This window comes from Cucurbita pepo, chromosome 1, assembly GCF_057944985.1.
Source record: "Cucurbita pepo subsp. pepo isolate OVF chromosome 1, ASM5794498v1, whole genome shotgun sequence".
Classification (NCBI taxonomy): domain Eukaryota; kingdom Viridiplantae; phylum Streptophyta; class Magnoliopsida; order Cucurbitales; family Cucurbitaceae; genus Cucurbita; species Cucurbita pepo.
The window spans coordinates 15,825,531-15,850,139 of record NC_141798.1 but is presented as its reverse complement, the minus strand read 5'-3'; the positions used below and the strand labels follow the sequence as shown (position 1 = coordinate 15,850,139).

The window sequence follows — 24,609 nt, the reverse complement described above, 5'->3', positions numbered from 1 at the left end:
CAAAAGAAAAAAAAAAAAAAAAAAAGAAAGAAAGAAGATTAGGCTAACAAGTCTTTCTCAATCATTACAATTCCCACACACATTTAAAAAATAAAAGAATGGAATTTACAATTTTACCCTTGGATTTAAGAATCTCCCCCAAATACATTCCTGAAGCCTCCAAGAAAAATGTCTTGGAAGTTTAGTATATACTTAATATCATTTGAAAACTTTACCCCAATCTCTCTCAAGCGATTGAACTTTAAGACACACAAAATCAAATCATAAATGATTAATAATTAGGTTAGTTTGTTCCTAATCGCGCATAAAGCGCGTGAAATGGGTAAGTCTTTTCCCTCAGCTGCTTAATGTGCATCTTGTCAAACATTAATGGAAAAAAGAAATAAAAAAAAAAAAAAATGAAAACTTGAGCAGAGAGAGGGTAGGCAGACGGAAAACCCATTTCCCCACATAATCTCAATCTCTTATTTCTTCATAAAATCGCTGCAAATCTGATCTGAAAACCCTATCCAGCGATTTCCCAACAGATTTCCAAGGAAGAAGTAGAAGAGGAGGGAGAAGGAACTTTTGATTTCTGAGTTCGCGGGAGAGAAACAGAGTGAAATTACGAACAGAACAATGTGGGTTTCGTAGTTTTTTCATCTTTTTACTGCGTGTTCTTGAATCCCAGATCTTCGTCGGAGCGGTGTCGCCGGGAAGCAGTTTTCTCAACCCGAATCGCCAAAGAATCCAAGATCTACGGCGGACCCATTTCCCTAAAACAATCCGAAAACCTAAATTATATTTGAATCTCACCATCCAATTTCTTGAATTAACGGTTACCCATATGCCCCACCCAGTTGAATCATCGTCGCCATCATCATACCACTGCAATTTCAATCACCAGAAAGTGAAAAAATCAAAACCAGAGCGACGATCGCCGTCATGGGTGCTGAGAAGAAATGGCTTTTCACTCTCTTCTCCGCCGTGTTCCTTTCTCTTCTCCTTCTCTTATTCTCTTCCATTTCTGCATTCAGTTCTCCGCGATCCATTCCCTCAATAGTCCACCATGGACCTCCATATCCTCCAGCGTTTGCCTATTATATTTCCGGTGGCCGCGGCGACAAGGACCGAATCTTCAGGCTGTTGCTTGCCGTCTACCACCCTAGAAACCGGTACCTTCTGCATCTCGCGGCGGATGCTTCCAATGACGAGCGGCTGCAGCTTGCTGTGGCAGTTAAGTCGGTGCCAGCGATTCGTGCCTTCGAGAATGTTGATGTTGTTGGAAAGCCTGATCGAATCTCCTACATGGGGTCGTCTAACATTGCCACGATTCTTCATGCTGCGGCGATTCTTCTCAAAATTGACAGTGGTTGGGACTGGTTTATCACTTTGAGTGCAACGGATTACCCGCTAATCAGTCAGGATGGTAATGCTAATTGGGTAATTGTTTCTTGTTGCGTTTAATATATATGCCTATTTGGTAACTGTTATGTGTTGTTTGTTTGGTTCTTCTTCATCCAGGGGAGGTATATATGTGAATATTAATTGTTGAAAAAGCTTTAATTTACTAACCTGTAATTAACAGAGGTAATGAAATTTGTGGAGGATTCTTATAGGCTTAGCCAATTATGGTTTATATATGGTACTTCTTGTTCATATTTAGGTTGACTGTTGGATGCATATCTGTTTTTTGTTGTTGCATTTCCTAAAGTATCAGTGAACAAAGTCATTAGAACTCGATGGTCTGCGTGGATTCAAGAAGATTAAGAGAGCTCTCAAGTGATTTTAGGGTCTTTTTGATTGATTAAGATTCATTGATTTAAGTAGAGTGGCTGTGAGATCCTACATCGGTTGGGGAGGAGAACGGAACATTCTTTATAAGGGTGTGAAAATCTTTTCCTAGCAGACGCGTTTTAAAAACTTTGAGGTGAAGCTCGAAAGAGAAAGTCTAAAGAGGACATTGTTTCCTAGTGGTGGGTTTGGGTTGTTACGGTGGCGCAAATATTCAATCCTTGAGAATTTTGTTCATCTTGAGACATTTGTATCTGGGAAGTTTTTGTGCGGTTGATTCTCTAGAATTACTCTGTTGGAGATTATAGACACTATTCGCTTCTGTCTGTGAGAAACTGATGTAGCTTTGTTTAGATTGATGTTTTTTCTTGTTGTTCTAATGTTCGAGGTTTGGCGCTGATATGCTGCTATATCTGGACTGAACTTTCGTACGAAATTTGAACATTTCCATGGCAACCCTGATTAACTGATTTAGCATTCATTTCGTTTCTTTGCATTGGGCTCATAAAATTTGCTTCTTTTCTTCTTTAATCTTAGCATGGCTAAGAGGGATTAGGTTCTAGCTAGGATGGGCGTCTATTTAGGATTTGATATCCTACAAGTTACCGCTTTCTGGAAAAAGAAAAAAAAAAAATCCTACGAGTTACCTTGGCAACTAGATGTAGCAGAGTTAGACCGTTGTTTCGTGATAATAGGTGTGTGAAAGCTAGCCCAGACACTCAGGAATGTATATATATGTCAGGTCAGATTGCTGCCCAAGTGTGTTGTAAACAACGGGTTCGAAAGGTTAGGGGGTAAAAAATTGAAAGACCTTTCCTGACTCGTAAGGGTACTGCATTGAAATGATTCCTATAAAAGGATGAATATCAATGATATTCATTATTTGAAATGCAATTCTTAGATGCTGTGGGAAGTATTAAAAGTTACTTGACACAAAAATGATTTCTACGAGTGTCGTTTGTTTTCCTTGCGTAGTAATGTCTTTCGTATATGTGCTTTCAGATCTGTCACACGTGTTTTCGTCTATTAGAAGAGATCTCAATTTCATAGATCATACGAGCGACCTTGGGTGGAAAGAGTAAGCAAATGCCAATCTGCATTATATACTGCTCATGGTTGAATTGAAGTATGATATGGTCTGTGTTTCTGGTAATGCAGAGGTCAGAGGATCCAGCCAATTGTGGTTGATCCAGGGTTATATTTGGCAAGGAGAACTCAAATATTTCATGCCACCGAGAGGCGACCGACACCTGATGCTTTCAAAATATTTACAGGTAGAGTTGATTTTGTCTCGTTTTTTCATCATCTTCTTGTTCCTCCGTGTTTCGCTCCTCAAGTATTGTTTATATAGCTATCAACATTCTACTAGTAACTAGCCTGGTGAAGGGTATTGTACCTACGATGACGTTACCTCGTGCGTGGTTGCAGGTTCCCCTTGGTTCATCCTAAGTCGACCGTTTCTCGAATATTGTGTTCTTGGATGGGATAACCTTCCTCGGATGCTTCTTATGTATTTTAACAACATTGTGTTATCACAAGAAGGATACTTTCACTCTGTCATTTGCAATTCAAATGAGTTCAAGAACACAACTGTCAATAGTAATCTAAGATTTATGATGTGGGATGATCCTCCAAAGATGGAACCCCTTTTCTTCAATGCATCAAACTTCGATGTCATGGCTGAAAGTGGAGCTGCCTTTGCCCGAAAGTTTCATAAAGATGACACCGTGCTGGACATGGTCGATAAAAAACTCTTGGAGCGGGGACGCAACCAACTTACTCCTGGAGCATGGTGCTCGGGTCGGAGGAACTGGTGGATGGATCCTTGCTCTCAATGGAGTGATGTCAATATCTTGAAATCTGGATCTCAAGCTAAGAAGTTTGAAGAGTCTGTGAAGAACCTTCTGAATGACTGGAACGCCCAACCGAATCAATGCCAATGAAAGGCAGTACAATGAAAAGATTGAGCCAGGGGTCGACTCGGTCGCAGGTCCTGGCGCATCATTTTCAGAAGCCTGTGAGGTAAATGGATACATGAGATCAAAATATTCAGATTTTGGGGGTGGGGACTTAGCCATGTTCATAACAGGTTAGAGAAGATGAGGAAACAAGAGGCATATTGTTGAGGTTTTGGGATATATAATGTATTTATTTAAGAGCCCCACAATTTATTCAAACAATACCACTATTTTTCCCTTACTACCACTTACAAACTTCACTGTGAATTGCTTTTCTTTTATGGATTTGAATCATAATTCATTCATTAAATTCTCAATTTTTGTGTTGCCAATCACCCTCTTTCTCTATTAATTTTAGGATGAATTTGACAAAAAAAAAAAAAAAAAAAAAAAAAAAAAAACCTATTTAAATTCCCGATTTACAAGCTGAAGTTGAGGTTGAAGTATAAACGGCCGCAAAGGGATCTGGAGCGAACATCCTTCGTCGCATCGTTCCTCAAAGCTCCAAACTTTTTTTTGATTTCTCTTCTTCATCTCTCGTTAAGCTGCTGCCTTTAACTTATATTCGCTGATTTTCCAATGGGTTTTCGTCAATTCCTCAGTTCGCTTCGTGGATTATCTCGAAGAATAAGTTCTTTCCACTCGCTACCATCATCTTCTTCTTACACTTGTTCATCCAGATCAGTTTCTCGTTCACCAGCAATTACCAGAAACCAAACCCCAATCTGTACTTCGTCCCGTTGTAATGATCATTCAACTGGGGTTATTCCGAATCGCAGTTACGCCTCTCACCATTTCAGCGATCATGGTACAGAGCACAGCAAACAGGATTCGGACGCCGACGAAATTTCAATCATGGCAAGTGCTGAGATTGCCCAGGATGCTGAAAAAATCTGTAAGTTGCTTACGAAAAACCCTAGTTCTTGCATTGAATCATTGCTTGATGGTGCTTCAATCGAGGTGTCGCCGGCTCTGGTTGTCGAGGTGCTGAAGAAGATGAGCAATGCGGGACTTCTTGCGCTGTCGTTTTTCAGGTGGGCGGAGAAGCAGAAAGGCTTCAAACACACAACGGAGAGCTACAACTCGTTAATCGAATCCCTCGGTAAGATCAAACAGTTCAATGTGATTTGGAATTTGGTGAATGATATGAAACGGAAAGGGATTTTAAGTAGAGAAACATTTGCTTTAATTTCTCGGAGATATGCACGAGCTAGAAAGGTTAAAGAAGCAATCGAGGCATTTGAGAAGATGGAGAAGTTTGGATTCCAACTGGGAATATCAGATTTCAATAGACTAATTGACACCCTGAGCAAATCGAGAAACGTTGGGCATGCACAAGAGGTGTTTGATAAAATGAAGCACAGAAGGTTCAAGCCTGATATCAAGTCTTACACAATTCTATTAGAAGGATGGGGTCAGGAGCAGAATTTGTTGAGGTTGAATGAGGTTTATAGGGAGATGAGAGACGATGGGTTCGAACCGGACGTCGTGACGTTCGGCATAGTTATCAATGCACATTGCAAGGCAAAGAAGTATGATGAAGCTATTCAGTTGTTTCACACAATGAAATCTAAGAATGTCAAGCCATCACCTCATGTGTTCTGTACCTTAATCAATGGTTTGGGCTCTGAGAAAAGATTGAATGAGGCTCTAGAGTTTTTCGAACAATCGAAGTCGAGTGGCTATGCTCCAGAGGCACCGACTTATAATGCCGTGGTGGGGGCTTACTGCTGGTCGATGAAGATGGCTGATGCATATAGGACGGTTAACGACATGAAAAAACTAGGCATCGGTCCAAATTCGAGGACTTATGACATCATATTACATCATTTGATAAAGGCTGGGAGATCAAAAGAAGCTTATTCTGTTTTCGAGAGAATGAGTAGGGAGCCAGGGTGTGAACCAGCTTTGAGTACATATGAAATCATGGTGAGAATGTTATGCAATAAGGAGCGAGTAGACATGGCGATTCGGATTTGGGATCAAATGAAGGCCAGAGGAGTTCTTCCGGGAATGCATATGTTTTCAACATTGATTAACAGCTTGTGCCACGAGAACAAGTTAGAGTGTGCCTGCAAATACTTTGAAGAGATGCTGGATTTGGGTATTCGGCCGCCAGCAACAATGTTTAGCAATCTGAAACAGGCTCTTCTTGATGAGGGTAGACAGGATACAGCTTTACTTCTGGTAGAGAAACTCGATAGACTAAGAAAGGCAGCATTGCACGGTTGACATTCACAATGGAAGGGTTGGAAAAGCTGTCAATTTGTTGATATCAACCGAAGATGATTCTCTTATTTGATATCGTTTTGAATCTTTCTGCAAAATGGGTGGAAGATGTGAAGATTTTGATAGCAAAATATGAAGAATCTTTATACTCTTGATTAGCCAAGGAACTGGAAAGAAGTCGGTACTTCTAACCCTCTAATGCTTTTTGTGTTATTGATCATTGATTACTTACTTGCATATGAATATTTGTGCGTCTGGAAAGATTTATTTAATCGTCTCATGTTTATAGATGTCATGCAATATAGATTGTTTTTGGAAAGATTAGAACAAAATTGATCCAGAAAGTAGAAACATATTATACAATCAAATGAAACAGACAGTTACAGATGATGAACAATTCATTACCTGAAAACAGAGAAATGGTAATGTGCTACAGCTTGATTTGTGTTGCTTTCACTTGCATCCCCATTTCAGATCTTTTCGTTTTCTTTTGCATCTCAAGAATTCCCCCAATGCCATGAACGACTATCCTCTCGCTGTAGAACATGTCAGGAAAGATAACCGACATGTTGTTCACCATCAAAACACCACCACGCCGATTCACATTGATGCTAAACCCTCGCAAGTACTCCTTACTTCAGTTCCATCCGAAAATTCTGCCAGATCCGACCATCGTAGTTTGCAGGGGACGACATGCCGGCGAAAGATTGATCTCCAATCCGAGAAATTACATTCATCAAAGAACCATTGGGCGGAGCAAAAATCGTCAACGCCGGTTGTTTATGAAACCCTAGAAACTGCAGCTCGAGAAAAGAAACCATCACCGATAAGCCTCTGTTTAAGCCTCTGTTTCTCAGCACCGCCGCCAGATGCCTGATCGGATCGCTCTGAATCGAAGAATTGCGGCAGTCAAGATCAGGCCGGATGATTCTCTTGGTATACACGTCCCAACTCTCGAAGAACGGATTGAAGAACTTCTCGATTCCAAAGATTATGAGAGATCCATCGTCATAGAGCGGCGGGTTATCAACGGTAACATTGTTGAGTGAAATCCGATCATCAATGTTAGTGAGGTGAGGAATCGGCAGGAAAGCATGGTGGAGATCTTGGCGCCGGAGGGTAGATACCGGAGGCTCTGTAAAGATAAGGCGTGAGGGAGGAGGTGGTACTGGAGAAGGGAGAGAGGCGGCTGGGGGGAGTGGGAGAAGGCGGAGTCGGCGGGGGAGAAGATGGTGAGGGAGGAGGAATGGGGGAGGAGGTAGTGGGAAGCGAGCTGGAGAGTGAGAGCTATGGAGGAGAAGCCGGACTCCTTGAGGATCTCGGAAGCGTCGACGATGGGTTCGGGAGAGAGGGAAGAGAAGAGAGGGAGGAGAGAGAGGAGGAGGATGAGAGAGAAGAGGAGTGAGGAGGCCATTGGAGAGAGAAAGGACAGGGATAGGGATTTGGCGGGAAATATTGACTTGTTAACTACGTTGGGATGGGGTCATTGGACGGTTACTCCAACTCAAAAAGCCGTTTTTTTTAAATTTTTGAAATGGTAGAATAATTCTTGTGATTAAAGATTTTGTTTATCAAGTCAAAACAAGTATTTAGACAAAAGAATGTCTAATAATCGATTAGTGTTTGGTGTTTTGTATTGCATGACAAAGGTTATCATAGTTTCACGGAAAGGAAATACTTGTCGTCCATTGCTTGTGTGTTTGGAGACAATATTTTCTAGGATCCTACTTCGTAGTGCTTGTGTGTTTGGAGACAATATTTTCTAGGATCCTACTTCGTAGTGAAGATGGATAATAGTGTCATTTACCACTTCTTTGACCAACCAAAGTTAATGTCAAAACAATCTTGATGAAAGGAATCATAGTAGAGCTTGACTTTAAGTTCTAACATAAAATAGGAAAGACTAATCAAGTGGCCAATGCGTTGGGTCAAAAGAGTGAATATGCGACCCTGTGTATGTTAGCCCATATTCATTTAAGTAAGATTGATAGGTCGATGCGCGACATCACAAGGGAATACTTGTATAAAGACTCTTCGACCAAGTTGTTGATTTAGCCAAAGTTGGGAAGACTAGATATTTTTGGGTCGAGGGAGACCTTGTACTGACAAAAGGAAACATATTGTATGTCCCAAGAACGGGAGAACGGGAGAACTGAGGAAGAAGCTCATCCAGGAATGTCACAATACTTTATGAACCAGACGCCGTAGGTGGCAACAAACTTATGTCTTGGTTAAGAAAGGAAACATGGTAACATAATGTAGTATATAAAGACGTGCCTCATCTACCAACAGGATAAAGTCGAGAAGGTCAAGGTCTCTGGACTCCTTGAACCACTACCATTGCTAACAAGACCTTGGGAAAGTGTGTCATTGGACTTCATAACACACCTCTCGAAAGTAGACAAATATGAAGCTATCTTAGTTATCATAGACCGATTCTCAAAATACGTCACATTCGTTTCCTCCCCAAAATATGCTCTGCCAAATTAATAGCCTAATTGTTCTTCAAACATATTGTGAAGTTGTGGAGAATTCGGTCGAGCATCGTCAGTGACAAAGATGATAGATTCATCAAAACATTATGGACCGAGTTATTCACATTCTTGGGGACGACTTTTGTTAGTGAAAGAGTGAGTAATTGAATGGTTGATTAGAAGATTGTGTTATGGAGAGCAAGAATGCTATATATATATATACAAAGAATACAAAAAGATATTTAGAAAATCTACTTAAAAATCTGGTAACAAACTCGTAAACAAATCAAAAACTAAATTAAATCAAAATTAAATCAAACTCCTAACTATAAGGAGATTTAATCCGATACTAACTGACAGCAATCTAAACAAACACGTGATCTTTAACACTCCTTCTTTAGATCTGTGAACTCCAAGATTTTTTCTGAACACCCATCTTACTCCAATTATCTTTCTGTTTAGAGGTTGATCAACCAACTCCCAGGTTTTGTTTTTCTCGATCACCAAAAGCTCCTCCTCTGACAGGTGCATCATCAACTAAAGCATCTTGTCGTTCATCGTCAAACTCTTCTTGTCGTTCATCTTCAGACTCATCTTGTCGTTCATCTTTAGACTCTTCTAGTTGTTCATCTTTAGACTCTTCTAACATGCTATCAAAGATTAAATTATTTGGTGCCTTAGAAATCTTATTCACCTTCGTCAATTCTTCTCAATTCCATTGCTTATTTCCAGCAAAATGAACATCTCAACTCACAATAACACGACTAGTGTGTGGTCGAAAAACTCTGTAAACTTTGAATATAGTGCTATACCGAACAAATATGCCAGCTTCTTGTCAAGCTTATCACACTTGACCTATGGAATGTAAGTGAAACAAAGACACCCAAATACTCTAAGGAACTTTAAGGTACTCTAAGGAACTTTAAGGAAGGTTTGTAACCATACCAAGCTTCAAATGGTGTCAGGTCCTTCGCAGCTTTTGTTGAAATTCGATTTTGCAAGTATACAACAGTATTTGCTGCTTCTCCCCAAAAACGTTTTGGAAGATTCTTCTCATGAAGCATGCATCTCGTCATCTCCATTATGAATCTATTCCTCCTTTCACTGACGCCATTCTGTTGAGGAGTGGAGTGTAAGGTGCTGCCAATTGATGTTTAATTCCAGTCTCTTCACAAAACCTGTTAAAAGTTTCTGAAATGTACTCCCTGCCATTATCTGATCTAACAGTTTGAATCAAGCATGCACTTTCATTCTCAACTCTGGCTTTGAATTTCTAAAATACACCATTTAATGATGGTGTTCGTTGAGGACCACAAAGATCAGTATGAACCAGCTGCAGTTTTTTCATGGCTCTCCATGCCTGTTTAGGAAAGGGTTGTCTATGTTGCTTCCCAAAATTACAAGCATAGCAAGGAGGCATGTCATCATCAATGTCAACAAGTTCTTCTACCAGCTTCTTTGACTGCATCTGAAGCAAACCTCGATGATGAAAGTGTTTAAGTCTTTTGTGCCAAATCTCAGTGGCACTAACTCGGATATAAAGGCCGTCAAATTTAGAGCAAAGCCTTTTCCTTTCATTTTGACATTGAACAAGTCTTTGCCACTAGCATTTTTTATCAAACACTGTTTATTCTTAAACAACATTTTATAGCCTTTATCAAGTAACTGACCAACGCTTAAGAGATTTTGACTAATTTTAGGTACAAATAAAACATCTGGAATAAATTTTGTACCTTCATAGCTTGTTATAACTACTGTGCCTTTTCCCTTGACTTCCAAGTGTTCACCATTGGCAATCCTCACTCTCTTAGCTTCAGTGTCTCTTAATTCCTCAAAAATCTCCTTGTCATATGTCATGTGATTCGCTCACCCACTTTCAATCAACCAACTCTCGCTTGATTCTTTGCCTGAGGAACAAGTGACCACAAACAATTGATATAGTGTTAAGATTCCTTGAGACGTAAAACCATGTTAAGATTGCCAAACCACCCTAGAGATTTAGTAAACCACCACGGCCACCCTATAAGACAAAGGTAGCCTCCTATGCCTATAATAGCTGATATAGTGTTTGAGGAGATTCCACTCCTCTTCTCACTCTGGTACGATACCATTGAGCTAGGTGTAAGGTTGGTTAGGGACGTTTGACTAGGTAGTTTGTTAGATTACCCTGAGCGGTGGATTTGTCCTATGGTTGGGCATTGATCGTGCAAGTAGTCTATGATAACCCAACACAGAGGATCCGTCCCGTGGGTGGGCATTTATTATGGGGGTAGCCAGCAAAGCTGGCACGTACCAGGGGTTGCACGCCTCAACCCTGGGTGACTACATGGCTTATGGGGTGGGTTTGCCAGCTAACCTCCAATGGTTGACGAGCGGGCTAGTACTCATCATGCTATCCCCACCTTGTACGAAGTCCTTTGAGGCAGTGCCTCATCTTCAAATATCGGCTACCACTGTGCAAGCCAAGCTAGTTGCCCAAGCTTATGAATAGAAAGAGCTATATCCCTAGAGCATAGAGTAAAACTTGTGGCCTCCTACTAGGTTAAGGATGCAATAAAAACCTACAAGTATGTTGCTTACTGGGTATATTTATATACTCATCCCTTTCTACATTTTCCTTTTCAACTGTGTGACAATGTTGGTCAAGGTGAGAGGATAGCTTAGTAGCCATAGAAGAAAGTTGACCTGAGGTGTTTGTTGGTCCACACATATTGTGGTCAGCATTCTACATTTACCTTTCGTATCTTGACCCCATTTCATTTTTTAACGAACAATCCAAACATAAGTGCATGTATTGCTGACATTTACCTTTCGTATCTTGACCCCATTTCATTTTTTAACGAACAATCCAAACATAAGTGCATGTATTGCTGACATTTACCTTTCGTATCTTGACCCCATTTCATTTTTTAACGAACAATCCAAACATAAGTGCATGTATTGCTGACATTTACCTTTCGTATCTTGACCCCATTTCATTTTTTAACGAACAATCCAAACATAAGTGCATGTATTCGATTTTACATTGATTTTTGTTGCAACTTATGCAAAAATTCTATGACATTTTTCTTCCATTGTTTTGTATGGCATAGTATGATAGTTACATCCAGTCTTTTGAAACTATGAAATTCGAAGTGTGACAATTAAAGAGCTAGAATCATGTAGAATATGATTCAGTGAAATTTTATAGGATCAACATTTTATTTATGGAATCTCAAATTTCTAAAGATAGTTAAGTATTATATAACACTTTCATTAAATCTTTATGATTCATGTTTTATTCTAGCTACCCATTTATTTATGTATAAAATGGTGGGCCATTACCTATTTTATTATTTGATTGAAAAAATCAGTACATTTAAAGAAAATATAAAATACTTGAAACTTGTATAAATACAGGTACAAAAATTGAAATATATTATCTCTAAGACATAATTCCAAATCTAAATCATTGAAAGGCTTAAATAATGTTAATTAGAATGTTTTTATTATATTGCCAAAATTTAAGTCAATTTACATTTTGATGTTACAATATTTCATTTCACCAATGAGTTTAAAATGCTTGGTTGAGACATATTGGTTTGAAAAAGAAAAGAAAAGATAAGAGCTAAAAATTGGAAGAACAAAATTAACTTCTTTCTCATTTGGACTAATTAAAGTTTGTGGGTTAAAACCATATATTGAACGAAGTCGAGCCAAATTTGATTGAGTGATGACAAGCCTTATCCGACCGTCATTGCGAGATCAACGCAACAAAACTTAATTAAAATTTTTGTAGCAAAGAGTTGTCTTTCGATGATTGGCGACAATACACAAAAGGTCAAATGTTTTTTTTGTAGCTAAGAGTTCACTACTTGCACTCAAAGCTTATGTTTTGGTTTCGTTTGTTTATTTATATGCCCATATAGACCAAACTTCCACAGTTCAAGGTGTTCTTTCTCTCTCTCTCTCTAAAAGTTCAGGGAGTTAAGCAAAATTAGAAGATGGGTTTAGTTGATTTTCTTTCGGATTATGTTTCATACCGTTTTGGTTCGAGAAAAAAGAAGAGACGAAAGCCAAACCAGGTAATGCTCATGTATGATGATTTTCTCTGTGTTTGTTTTGAATCTCAGAGGTTATGAAACTCCACGTTGATATAACATTGTCTACTTTGAACATAAGCTATCACTTCCTCCCAACAATTTCTCCTCGAACAAAGTACATCATAGAACCTTCTCTGAGGTCTATGTAACCCTCGAACAGCTTCCTCTTAATCGAGGCTCGACTCCTTATTCTGGAGCCCTCGAACAAAGTACACTCTTTGTTCGACACATGAGTCACTTTTGACTACACCTTCAAGACTCACCACTTCTTTGTTTGAGAAATTTATTGACATGACTAACTCAAAGGCACGACTCTAATACCATGTTAGGAATCACGAACCTCTACAATGATATGATATTGTCCACTTTGAGTATAAATTCTCATGAATTTGTTTTTGGGTCTTCGCAATAAACTCATGATCATTCCCTAAATTAGCAAACGTGGACTCCCTCCCAACATCCTCAACATTGGAATGGGTTTGTGATATTATTTTGTATCATTTTGATTTACAGACAGTAGAAATCATGGTGAAGATGGACTGTGATGGGTGTGAAAGGAGAATTAAGAATACTGTTTCCTCCATCAAAGGTCTCCCCTTTCTACTTTTTGATTTATACGCGTTCTTACCCAATTGAGTTATGTTAAGCAATACTAAAAAGACACGAACAACGACTTAATTACAATGTATTACTGACTCCTTTTCCCCTTGTTTGTTTGATATTTCACTGATTCCTGATAAGGAGTGAAGTCAGTGGAGGTGAACAGGAAGCAAAGCAAGGTAACAGTGATTGGATATGCTGAACCAAGCAAGGTTCTAAAAAGGGTTCAAAGCACAGGAAAGAAGGCTGAGTTTTGGCCTTATGTCCCCTACAACTTGGTGGCTTATCCTTATGTTGCTCAGGCTTACGACAAGAAGGCGCCTGCCGGGTACGTAAAGAACGCCACTCAAGCGCTCTCGGTTGCGGAGGCGCCCGGCGAGAGGTTGATAATGATGTTCAGCGATGAAAATCCTCATGCTTGTTCTATTATGTAAGAAAATGTATGGTTTGAACATGGAGGATTAGGGTTTGTATGCTACATGTTTTGCTGAAGAGAAAGATGGTAGTGGTTTGAATCTACATGTTTTTCAAGAACCAAAACTATTATCGCCCAAATCCATATACATTCAAACCAATAACTTAATATGTGAGAATAAATTCAAACCACCTCTTAAGAGCATAAATTCAAAGCATAAAAGCGTGGAAGGGATAAAAAACAATAAATCAATTAAATCATAGTGTGGAGGATTGTTGGAGTCCTATGTTGGTTGACTAAGGGAAAAATTAGGAGTATATAAATAAGAGATACTATCACAATGTTTAGATGTTATACGCACGAAACTATATTAGAAACATGGCTTGATTTCTATCTTCTCTTCACGCGGTTCCTTTAATTTGCATTGTTTTTTTTTTTTTTTTTGTCCTTTTCCATTACAAATCTTCGTAACATTTGTATAGAAAGTATTTAAGATGTTTCTTTACAAATCTTGTTTTTGAGTGATTTCTTTTTTGAATTAGTGGTATTGTCTACTTGTGAGACAATATCCATATGTGATGTTATAAATAATTATGTGTTGTCTATTTCACTATTTTAAGGAAACTCTATATGTTCCTTATAGATAATTATGATGTAATCTAGAGTTCCAAAAAAAACACAAGCTTCTTAGTGTCTTTCTGTTTCTCATTCTCCTCTTAACTTTCTAATTTATCGAATTGATTTATGTAGAAACTAGATGAGTTTTATGAACAAGCTGGATCCTATATTGAACATACAGATTGAAGGGCATTTAGGTGTCCTAAGCACGTTGAATCAAAAGGGCACTTATGTAAGACCCGAGCTTAAGAGGTATATAGACCCTTGTTTTCCTTTCTAAAATTCAAAATATATGCATAAAATAAGATCATGAGATTCAAGTCAATGAAGAAGGAAACTATGCACTAGATAGTTGTAAAAAAAAGTGTCAAAAGTCAACTTACTTGAGGGGTGTCAATGGTTGAGACAGAATAAGAAAGAGAGATGAAAAGGAAAAGGGAGAACGAAGAGGTTAGGGTTTTGGTAGGAAGAAGGGTGAAGTCAACTTGCCCCAAATCTGCCACTCCTCTTGGTCCTAGAAGAGAGTTTTGGGTTTGGGTGTGGATATGCTCTTTACGTCAAAAAAACCTAAGAATACATCAAGGTATGATTTTGGCCTTTTTGTTTCGATTTTACCTAGATTCGAAGAGTTTCTTGAGTGATAGATCTGAAATTTTTGAAGTGATTAACTAAAAGAGAATTCACACGTATTTCTTGAAGAAAAATCGGACGAAAATTGGAGTCCAAGTAAATCGATCCAACATAGAAAAACGTGAGTTTTTCCGCATCCTTGAACGTTCTTATTACAATCTATGTTCAAGTAAAAAATATAAGAAAAATAAGTCAACATCGGTGGACAGAAACTCTATGATGTTGGTAAAGAACAAAGTCGATTTGAGTTGTGTGTTTTAAGTTACAAAAATTCGAAAGAAATGAATTGAAACGTGAAAAATGCTAACATTTTGGAAATTTGAAAATCGTAGGAGAGACCCAACGTATGGAGGAGCGCGGAAGAGCCGGCAAGCGACATGTGGCAATTTTCCACTAGAGAAATGTGTTTTGCCTGCCAGAAGCACGTGTCAGGTGCGCGGATCTTGGTCGGCCCGTATCCAAACCAATCACCCACACGTGAACTGAACCCACGCTATCCGAACTGCAACGGACCGCTCGTATCCGACCTGATGCCGCGACCAACGACTGCTCAAAATCTTGCGTGTAGCTTCCCCTTGAGCACATGGATAGAGCGTGGAGCGCACATGAGTAGCCCCTTTTTCCTTCATTCGGCCTCTGTTGGCTAGTTTTTCGCTCCTATTTCAATACTCACCTTATTCTTATGTGAATTAAGATCCACCAAGAAAATTTTAGAATTTTTGGAACCCTCTCTGATAAGAAATTTGATCTCGGGAAGGCACATATCAACCATGTAAGTAGCCATTTGGATTCCCATGAGCAATATTTGTAGGAACCGTTTGGAATAAGCATGCATGCTGCTGAACGGATAATCCTAGTAAATTAGTATATAAGCCATGGAAAAAGAATTAAATAAGAAAATTAATGGTACTTATAATCGGTTGACTATGAAATTACTTCGGGTTGAGATTGTGATATTGTTTGCATGTGAAAGGAGCAATGGACACTTGTGAAATCTGCGCTCCGAATGAAGATGGATGTTATCTTTCTGTCGAGCATGCTTGTTAATTTTGCATGAACTGCTGCATGTTAATCAAGTGCGTGATTGCTTGTGTTGTCTTTCTTGTTGAGAATATGAAGAAACGACAAACCTAGACTAGGGTGCGTGTGACTAAGTAGGTTAGACAAGACTTAGAACATGGTACCTCTAGGAGACCGTGCATTCAAGGTCACGAAAGGATAACCAATGAAGCTAGACCACAGTATTCCAAACCATGACAGGTTTGAGAGACTTTGCGCGAGAATCCTAGAGATGAGTGAACCCAAGTCCAAGTCACCACGATCCGCCCTCGAAAGATCTAGTAGGACATCACGATAACTGTAGACAACCGAGGTAGCTCGCTGGACTTGAGCAGTGTGAATAGTGTCACCAGAAACTCCATTTCCCTCTCAGCTCCAATACCTACCATCGAGACTGTACTCTGATATCGAGATCGTTGAGCTAGGCTGAACCGGATAGGGTAGTATGATTCGTGCCCCGACCTAGTGGTGATAGCTAAGTAGTCTCCTGAATAGGACCTCTGAGCTGTAGAAGCTCGTCCCTGAGCAAGGGAGTGTGAGACCACGTAGGATGACCTAGTAGCTGACCCGCACATAGGGGAACGGAACCCCCCCCCCCCCCCCCTCCTCCCCTCCGATTTTAGTGGTAGTAAGGTCCCATGGGAGGTTGTTCAGCTAACCTCCACGGATGATGCTCAGAGAACGATACTGATTCAAATCCAGCTATACTATCCCCTCAAGTTTACTCATGAGATTGCGTCTAATCCAAGGACACTAACCAACCATTCACTGCATGAGATGGACAAGCCACCTAAATTGTAGAAAAGAGAATTGGAGCTTAGTACGCACTCCCTAGAACCTCAAGACAAGGCCATGAATACCTTCTAAGATAAGAATGCGAAGAAAGTTTACAAATAGGTTACTTACTGAGTATTATTATACTTATCCCTTTCTACTCATCTTTTTCAAGTGAGTGATGCCACGAATAAGCCATAGAAGAGTGCTTCATAGCGTCTAGAAGTCTGTACATGTCATGCATAGTTACATCATACCATTTTGTACCCACAAACTTTTTTTTTTTTTTTTATGAAATTCATACCCAACTTAAACAATTGTTTTTTTATTGGATTTCTTTTTCTTAATTGCTAAAATTTTTCCATAGTTTCTTCTCACTTATCTCTTTTTACATGTTTTGATTGGATAGTTTGTTAGTCCCCCTCTTTGATTTCAAGTCACAAATTTTAGATGGTGACAACTTAAAGCATCTTTAGTTGAACTTGAAGGGTACTTAGGCATCTTTAAGATAGTTAACGTAACTTCAAGGGAGTGAGATGAATACATTATGTTCGCTTAGAGACGTCCTCATTTTGGCTTTCATAAGACAATAAGCACTTTTTAGCCCCTTTTACTACTTTGTGGGTCATTCGAAGCTAATTTTCAATCTCAAAGGTCATCTAGACAACTTTGAGACTGTTTTGTGAGTGGGCTAATTTAGTCATATTATTAATGCAAATATCTTCCTAAAATATTGAACCTATCAAATATTCAAATATTTAAATGTATTAAATGATGTTGAATTATTTCTCTACAAGTAAGATAGACAATAATAAATAGGTTAGGAAAAGACAAAAGTAAAAATAGAAGAAATTGTACCGAGTTAGGTTCATTCATAAATACATTTGCATTCAATTTTCTATGGTACACCGACACAGAATGCTCCCACACTCCCTCTAGAATTAGGTCATAAGATCCTTTACAACTTGATTCTCAACCAATTCCTTAAACAAAGTTTTGTTCCGAGTCTCCCTTTATAGGCTAAATATCAAACTTATGCACTATAATGGTTGAGAGTTGTCCTGAAATGAGGGGCTTCCTATAGGATTTTTTTGGTGCCACAAGATAGTGGACGCATTAAATGCACATCACAAATGTTTCAATTTAATGTGGTGTCATTTCAAGTATGTCTTTATGTACTTTATTTAGGTTTTTTTATAACTTCGACTTCACTTAAACGTTTTTTTTACTACGAGATTGTACAATTTTAATATTTAATCACTAACCGTAGAGATTCTGTAATTGAGTCGCCGAAAAAAAAATGTACGCCGTGAGAGAGAGGAGGAAGTAATGATGTCCCTAAAAACTCAGGTTTTAGGTGTGTGGGAAGGAAATGAGAGTGTTATTTTGCAGTAAGGAGAAGAGGAGGAGTTGGGTTTTACTCTTTACTCAGTCTGCTCGCTGCTCTCTTGTCTCTTTCTCTCTCAGTCTGTACCTAATTCAGACACAGACCCACCACATTTAACACCCACACACACCCCCAAAACAAACCTCAAAATTCACCCATGACCATGCCCTCTACTACTTCCTAACAAACTCCGGTTCGGTTTGTGTTATGGATAAATAAAGTATTAAAATGTGTCTTCCAAAGTAAAAGTTTCCGATTCTTAAAAAAGGTTTCATCAATTTACCACCTTGAAAGTCGAGTGTCTAAGCTAGCCTCCTGGTTTTAAAATAGGTCTGGTAAAGAGATTTTCATACTCTTATGAGGTTATCTCCAACTAATATGAGATTTTATAATCCACCCTCCTTCGAGTCCAGCATCCTTGTTGGTGCACGGCCTAATGTTTGTCTTTATACAATTTATAACAACTCAAGCCCACAACTGAAAGACATTATCTGTTTTGGCTTGTTACATATCTCCCTTAACTTCAAGATTTTAAAATGCATTGAGAGAGACTTCAACTCCTGTCCAACCAAATTGAAATCTCTAAAAAAAGAAAAAAAAAAAAAAAAAAAAAAAAAAAAAAAATCAAACTTTTTGTCATTCTCCCCCAAATTTAGGGTTTTGGTTGGGTTGGTTGTAGTAATAGGTGACCTAGGTCTATTGTGTTTCTTTTAATGTCTGACTTCGTGTTCCTTTTTCACCTCTCTGTTTTGCCTCTTAAAAGTTGGCCAACACTCAACACACAACTCTTACCATTTCCTTAAATTTTTAAAAAATAATTTACAAAAATTATTTTAACACGTGAGTAACAAAAATGAACAATAATAAGAGCGATCTCAAAAATAGGATGACTGCGAAAGATTTAAAAAAAAATTAAAAGTTATTATTTATATTTATAAAATACATTTTTATTTTTTTTAAATATTTCATGAATTTTTTTTATGAATTTTTTTAAAAATTAAATTGGATTGAACTAGAAACAAATGAGTAGAGAGTGTTTAAAAAAAAAAAAAAAAAAAAAAAAAAAAAAAAAAAAAAAAAAACATTGTCCTCGTAAATGAAACCGAATTTGTGGGTTGGTCCCACCACTCACGGGGAGATGTGAAACCACCATTCAACTGCTCTGTCATTGTGTCTTTTTTCCCTTTCTTTGTTCGATAAAACAAAATCAATAATTATATCTGAATAATTATTCTGCACATATCCATACAACATCATTTGACTTCTAATCTTTGCTACCAGGATAATTCCATTCTTTTTTGTTTTTTAAATATGTTTTTTGTTTTTTTTTTTTTTGTTTTTTGTACGATTTAGGAAATAAATGGGAGTTTTTTTTTTTTTTTTTTTTTTTTTAGTTAGCTTCTCAACTATGTCAATTTTTTTTTTTTTAAGTTATTAAAAAAAAATTGAGGCCTATGGTTTGCTCTCATTATAGCATTCCATTATTCAAATTATTGATAGACATTGACGAGTGAAAAACCATTTTTAGCTTTTTGAGGTTAAATTGTCACATTCACACCTGTAGAGATGAAAATTAATTATTTACTAAGGTAAAAACGAAAAACTCTTAAGAAAATATTTATCGTATTTAAAATATAAATGTATTTAATTACAATTGTGTAATGGTACTATTCAACTAGTATTGTCACCGATAGTGAAGAGGTTGTTTCAAATGAATCTTGATGTCGTGGCCTCCTATTTTAGGATATAGGAACGCTCCATCGTCTCTGATGTGAAGAAGAGGTAATAAGGGACTCAACGTGACGTACACGATGTCGACGAGATAAAAGGTAGGATCCAACACTATAACGAACAACACTGTCACAAAGGCAACGAACAACCACTCCAGACACGCCACGACAAGTTATACGACACCCTTTTGTAGTATTCAACTAGTATTGTTACGGCCCAACATCACAATCCACGTGCCCGCATTATCTGACTTGAGACCTGTGCCTCGATCCAATTTATGACCCGCATGCACATTAACTCCCCCAGCAACATGTATTGTGCATGCAGACACCAACTCCTTAGACTCACGCGACTTCATCGGCTCGGCGACTCCTCGGCTAAGAAAACTTGTTATTCAACCTAGGTTGACAATTTTCACACCTTTCCATATGTTTTTGACACTCATGGAGCTTATTTTGACCTTAATTAAGGCAATTGAGGTTAGTATAACTTCCTATTTCCTAAATTCAAGTTGAATTTAGTTAGAAATGTGAATTGTTAACTAAACGAGATGGACGTTCTAATAGGAAAAAACTTGAAGGATACTTGGAACAACTTTGAGGGACGTAATCAAGCATTCATATTTAGGGAGAACGACAACTAAGGGCAACCAAGTAAGTGGTCTTACTGTTGGCTCGGTCAAAAGACTTGTCTTATGTAAGACGACACGTACCCAGTGGCCCTTGCACGTGTTCTTTATGCTTTATGTTATACAATGATGTGATTAAGTTATATGATGATGTGATGATGTTTATGATGATGTGATGACGTTATATGATGATGCGATGATGTTATATGACGATGTGATGATGTTATATGATGATGTGATGATGTACATGTTATGATGACATGATGGTGATGATGCATGATAACATCGTGATGTACGATGCATAATGATGAGATGAGTTAATATGATGATATTTCATATTAAGATGATGTACATGTATTAAATGTCATGACACATTATGATGACACGTTTTCTAAGACACATCCCTAATTAATGTTAATGATGATGAAGGTATGAAGGTCAATTCATGCGTGTTACCTAGGGTAATGTGTGAATGATGTATAGGGTTGTGTCATAAGATGAAAACTATATGAACCTCATGTATATTGTATGTTCATATACATCGGGTTACTTTTTCATTTATGATGATGAGTATGGACGCATACACTATGATGATGATGATGATCATCATCATGCCTTGCATAATACTCGGGGATTTGCTGACCTTCGAACATCCGGCTACATACAACTAGCTCGACTATGATGGGTCTAGAGAGTGCGAACTGTCTGGGGACTCACGCTTGCACGTGTGGGTCATGTGTAGGAAAGTACTACACATCCAATTTTGTCAGGACTAGATGTCACCTCTATGATGGTTTTAACGATAGGTCCATAATCATGAGTTGTATGTGTTTGCATTCCTTGACCCCAATAGTGGGGTTACTTATTAAGTATTTCTTAAAATTCTCTAGTCTTGTGCTACTTCTATTTCAGGTAAAGACAAGACACCCCTATACGACTAACGACGATATCGCAAGTAAAGATCATGACACACATAGGGTAACTGTATTTTAATTCTTAGACTTTAGGCTAATATATGATGTTTTTACTTTTAATCTTTATTGGTTTTATTTAGTATTTCGTTGGGTTGTTTTAAAGATGTTTTCAAACATGTAAGTTAATGACAGTGTTTTATGACGAAGTTTTAAATGTTTATTTATGCATAAGAGAGTATGTTATGATAATTGTGGCGATTTTAGGTTAGTAGAAATCTAGAGTCATTCTAAAAGGATTGTCTACTAACCTCTAAATCACAAGTTGTAACCATTTGAGTTCTCTTTATCTTACCTAAAAACATGGTTTGGAAAAGGTTGTGTATTTAAAAAATTCATTAGGTGACCTATTGTTGGGATCGAGAAATGCAAATACATATAACATAACTATGACTATTATGATTGGAGGGACGTAAAACTTGATTCTCCCCGGGCTCCACTTTTTTTAGGTCTAATCAGGCTTTATTACTCTTTTATACATGACTCATGCATACGCACATAGACTCATTGGGTGATCATCACTTACATACTCCCTAGGCTTATAGCTGAAACCATTAAAAAAAAAAACAAAATGTAAATCATGAAGTTACACATACAAATAAATCATAACCGGAGAAACAATTCACGACTAGAATAATCACACAAACATGCATGAGATCCCTCAACATTTTTGTTTTCCCTTTGTGCTTCGGGTTATTGTTGGATATTACCTCCCGTTGAATTTGCATGAATATTTTTTGAGAATACATTATGTTCTTCGCGCGATAATGAACATCATCTCCTTGTTGAGGTTGTATATATACTAAGAGTGATTTCATTGTGCTAGGTCATTGATAATATCATCTCCTTAATTAAAGCATGGATGGATGAATCAAGTTAAGAGTAGAGCACTAGAATTAGGATGATTTTACGTAAGCCTAGATCAGGACACTTTCAATAGACTGTATAACCCAAGATCGTGATATGAGTTTAGAGAATTTGAAACTTTAAGCACTCCAATAAATATGTAAAGAAAAAGTGAATCTACTTAATATGAACCATTATTATGATGATACATACATGTATCTAACTTTCGGTAACTCCTCAAATACATAGGTCTCTCGTTGTACATAGATCCCACATGTTCATGTATCTTGCATAAAAAAGAGTTAAAAAAGACAACCAACAATGATGTCCCTTATTTAAAAAAAGGTACTTGAGTTAGACCCAAAAAATTGGGGCATTCATCCAAAAACAAACCAAGTCTGTGAAGTAGAAAGAGAGAGAGAGAGAGAAACAGATAACCATAGAGACAGAGAGATTGACTAAATGGAAGGTTGTAAGCAGCCAAAATATGGTAACTGAGCGATAGACAGAGAGAAAGAAGTGGGGCTGTCACGTCGCTGTTGTTTTATTTGTTTCCTCAGTGTTTAACGTTAAATCACATCATCTCACAATTTCAAAACCCCCCTTTTCTCTATCTCTCTCTCTTCCCACTTTTTCAAAATCAAAATCAAAATCAAAATCTCTCCTTTTCTTTTACCCCTTCTCTCCCATGTGCCCCCTTTCCTTTCCTTTGTTTGCTTTTGAGGTAACTCTCTCAGTCCTCTGAATAAATTAACCCCCCTCCTCCCATGCCTGCCCATTAACCCCCCTTTCTCTCTACACTAACCCCGTCCCCCCCTCCAAGAAATGACCAAAGAGGATGATGTTAAGCTACTAAAGTTTCAGGTTTTCCCCCTTTCTCTACAACCCACTTTCCATAATTCTCTGTTTTTCTTAAAAAAGTTGCCTTTTTTTTCTCTTTACTTCCTGCTCCTACTACGTTCGCTAAAGGAACATTTTGTTGTGTGTGTGTGTGTGTGTGTGTGTTTGTGTGTGTGTGTGACTCTTTAAATCTCTGTTTTGAGTATTTGTTTTCTTTTTATAGACTTGTGATCTCAGAGTCAACATTTACTGTGATGGGTGTAAGCAGAAAGTGAAGAAACTTCTTCACAGGATAGAAGGTTTGTTCTTCTTTTTTCTATGTTCTTTGTAATGTAAAACAATGTTTTAAGTAGACTGCTGTTTAGTTGGATCTAGCTTGTTTGGTTACTGGGAAAGTGAGAGAAAATAAGAAACATTTCTGTTTGGTTTTGAAATTTTGTGATGAATCTTGTTTAAAACAGAGGAATTTAAGGAATCTTTTGATGAATGTATGTTGTATGAACAGGGGTTTTTCAGGTTGCTATAGGAGCAGAGGATCAGAAGGTTACAGTTTTAGGAAGTGTAGATTCTGCCACTTTGATCAATAAGCTGGTCCGAGCTGGAAAACATGCTGAGCTTTGGTCGCAGAAATCCGACACCAGCTCGAAACCAAAGAGCAACGACCATAAATCTTCTAACAAGGGACCGAAACTGGCTCCACTTTACTGCCACGATGATGACATTGATGGTTGTTTTGGTGGTGAGGAAGGAGCGTTTCAGTTCAGGGCAGCTAATCTTGATCTCAACAGGCAGCGAGCGACTCCCAGGAAGCCAATAGGCCCAGGTCAGGCAGTTGCCAGAAAGAACATCCCCTCTAGGATGGACCAGAAAACCTTGGAACCTCTGAACATGAACATTCCTCAACCGTTTGGCATGGGCAGAGGAAGTATCAATCCCGGGGAGCCGAAAAGAGCGAATAACAATGACCTGAATTCAATGATGAACATGGCGGGATTCAACGGCGGCAACCATTTAAATTTTGCCACACCTTCTTCAATTGGTGTTAATTCAACAAACACCTCTCAAGGAGGATACTTCAGCTACCAGCCATCTTCAACCTCTGGATTCCCCATGGCAACTGGTCAGTACCATAATCATCATCATCATCAGCAGCAGCAGCAGCCATTAATGAACATGAACATGAACAACATGGTAAACAGGCAGGCAATGAACCAGCAGCCTCAAATGATGTACAATAGAGCTCAATTGGTTCCACCAAATACAGGATATTACTACAATTACAATTGTAGCCCTGTTTATCCAAGTTATCCTTGTGCAGAGGATGGTCATTACTACCATGGACAAAGTAGTAACTCTGCAGCTGACATGTTCTGTGATGAGAACGCAAGCAGCAGTTGCTCAATCATGTAAGAAAGAAAGGGACAAAGATGATTGTGATGTTAAGGTTATTGGGGTGTTGTTTTTTCTTTGTATGTTTTAGGTGGGGGTTGTTTTTTTTGTGTTGAAGGGGTGTTTTCCTTTGTTTTTTGTCTTTTGGCAGTGGCAGTGGCAGTGTATTTTGTGGATTGTTCTTCAAAGATTATGTTTTGTGAAA

At 38.2% G+C, this 24,609-nt stretch overlaps 4 protein-coding genes and 1 pseudogene across 4 annotated transcripts; 4 read left to right on the top strand and 1 right to left on the bottom strand.

Annotated features, from left to right (window-relative positions):
• Positions 1–376: 376 nt before the first annotated feature.
• On the top strand, positions 377–3,972 carry LOC111799882 (beta-glucuronosyltransferase GlcAT14A). The gene is made up of 4 exons (XM_023683376.2): positions 377–1,408; positions 2,776–2,851; positions 2,932–3,047; positions 3,202–3,972. The coding sequence occupies exons 1-4, from the start codon at positions 925–927 to the stop codon at positions 3,714–3,716; spliced, it is 1,191 nt and encodes a 396-aa protein (XP_023539144.2). The 5' UTR covers positions 377–924; the 3' UTR covers positions 3,717–3,972.
• Positions 3,973–4,136: 164 nt separating this feature from the next.
• Positions 4,137–6,248, top strand: LOC111799871 (Tetratricopeptide repeat (TPR)-like superfamily protein). The gene has a single exon (XM_023683365.2). The coding sequence runs from the start codon at positions 4,311–4,313 to the stop codon at positions 5,961–5,963; it is 1,653 nt and encodes a 550-aa protein (XP_023539133.2). The 5' UTR covers positions 4,137–4,310; the 3' UTR covers positions 5,964–6,248.
• Positions 6,249–6,344: 96 nt separating this feature from the next.
• Positions 6,345–7,603, bottom strand: LOC111800354 (putative fasciclin-like arabinogalactan protein 20; annotated as a pseudogene).
• A 4,763-nt stretch (positions 7,604–12,366) lies between these two features.
• LOC111784474 (heavy metal-associated isoprenylated plant protein 20) lies at positions 12,367–13,635 on the top strand. Its single transcript, XM_023665166.2, has 3 exons — positions 12,367–12,498; positions 13,030–13,105; positions 13,258–13,635. The coding sequence occupies exons 1-3, from the start codon at positions 12,418–12,420 to the stop codon at positions 13,548–13,550; spliced, it is 450 nt and encodes a 149-aa protein (XP_023520934.2). The 5' UTR covers positions 12,367–12,417; the 3' UTR covers positions 13,551–13,635.
• A 9,150-nt stretch (positions 13,636–22,785) lies between these two features.
• On the top strand, positions 22,786–24,609 carry LOC111784472 (Heavy metal transport/detoxification superfamily protein). Its single transcript, XM_023665164.2, has 3 exons — positions 22,786–23,039; positions 23,239–23,314; positions 23,521–24,609. Exons 1-3 carry the CDS (start codon positions 23,001–23,003, stop codon positions 24,423–24,425), a joined length of 1,020 nt encoding a protein of 339 aa, XP_023520932.2. The 5' UTR covers positions 22,786–23,000; the 3' UTR covers positions 24,426–24,609.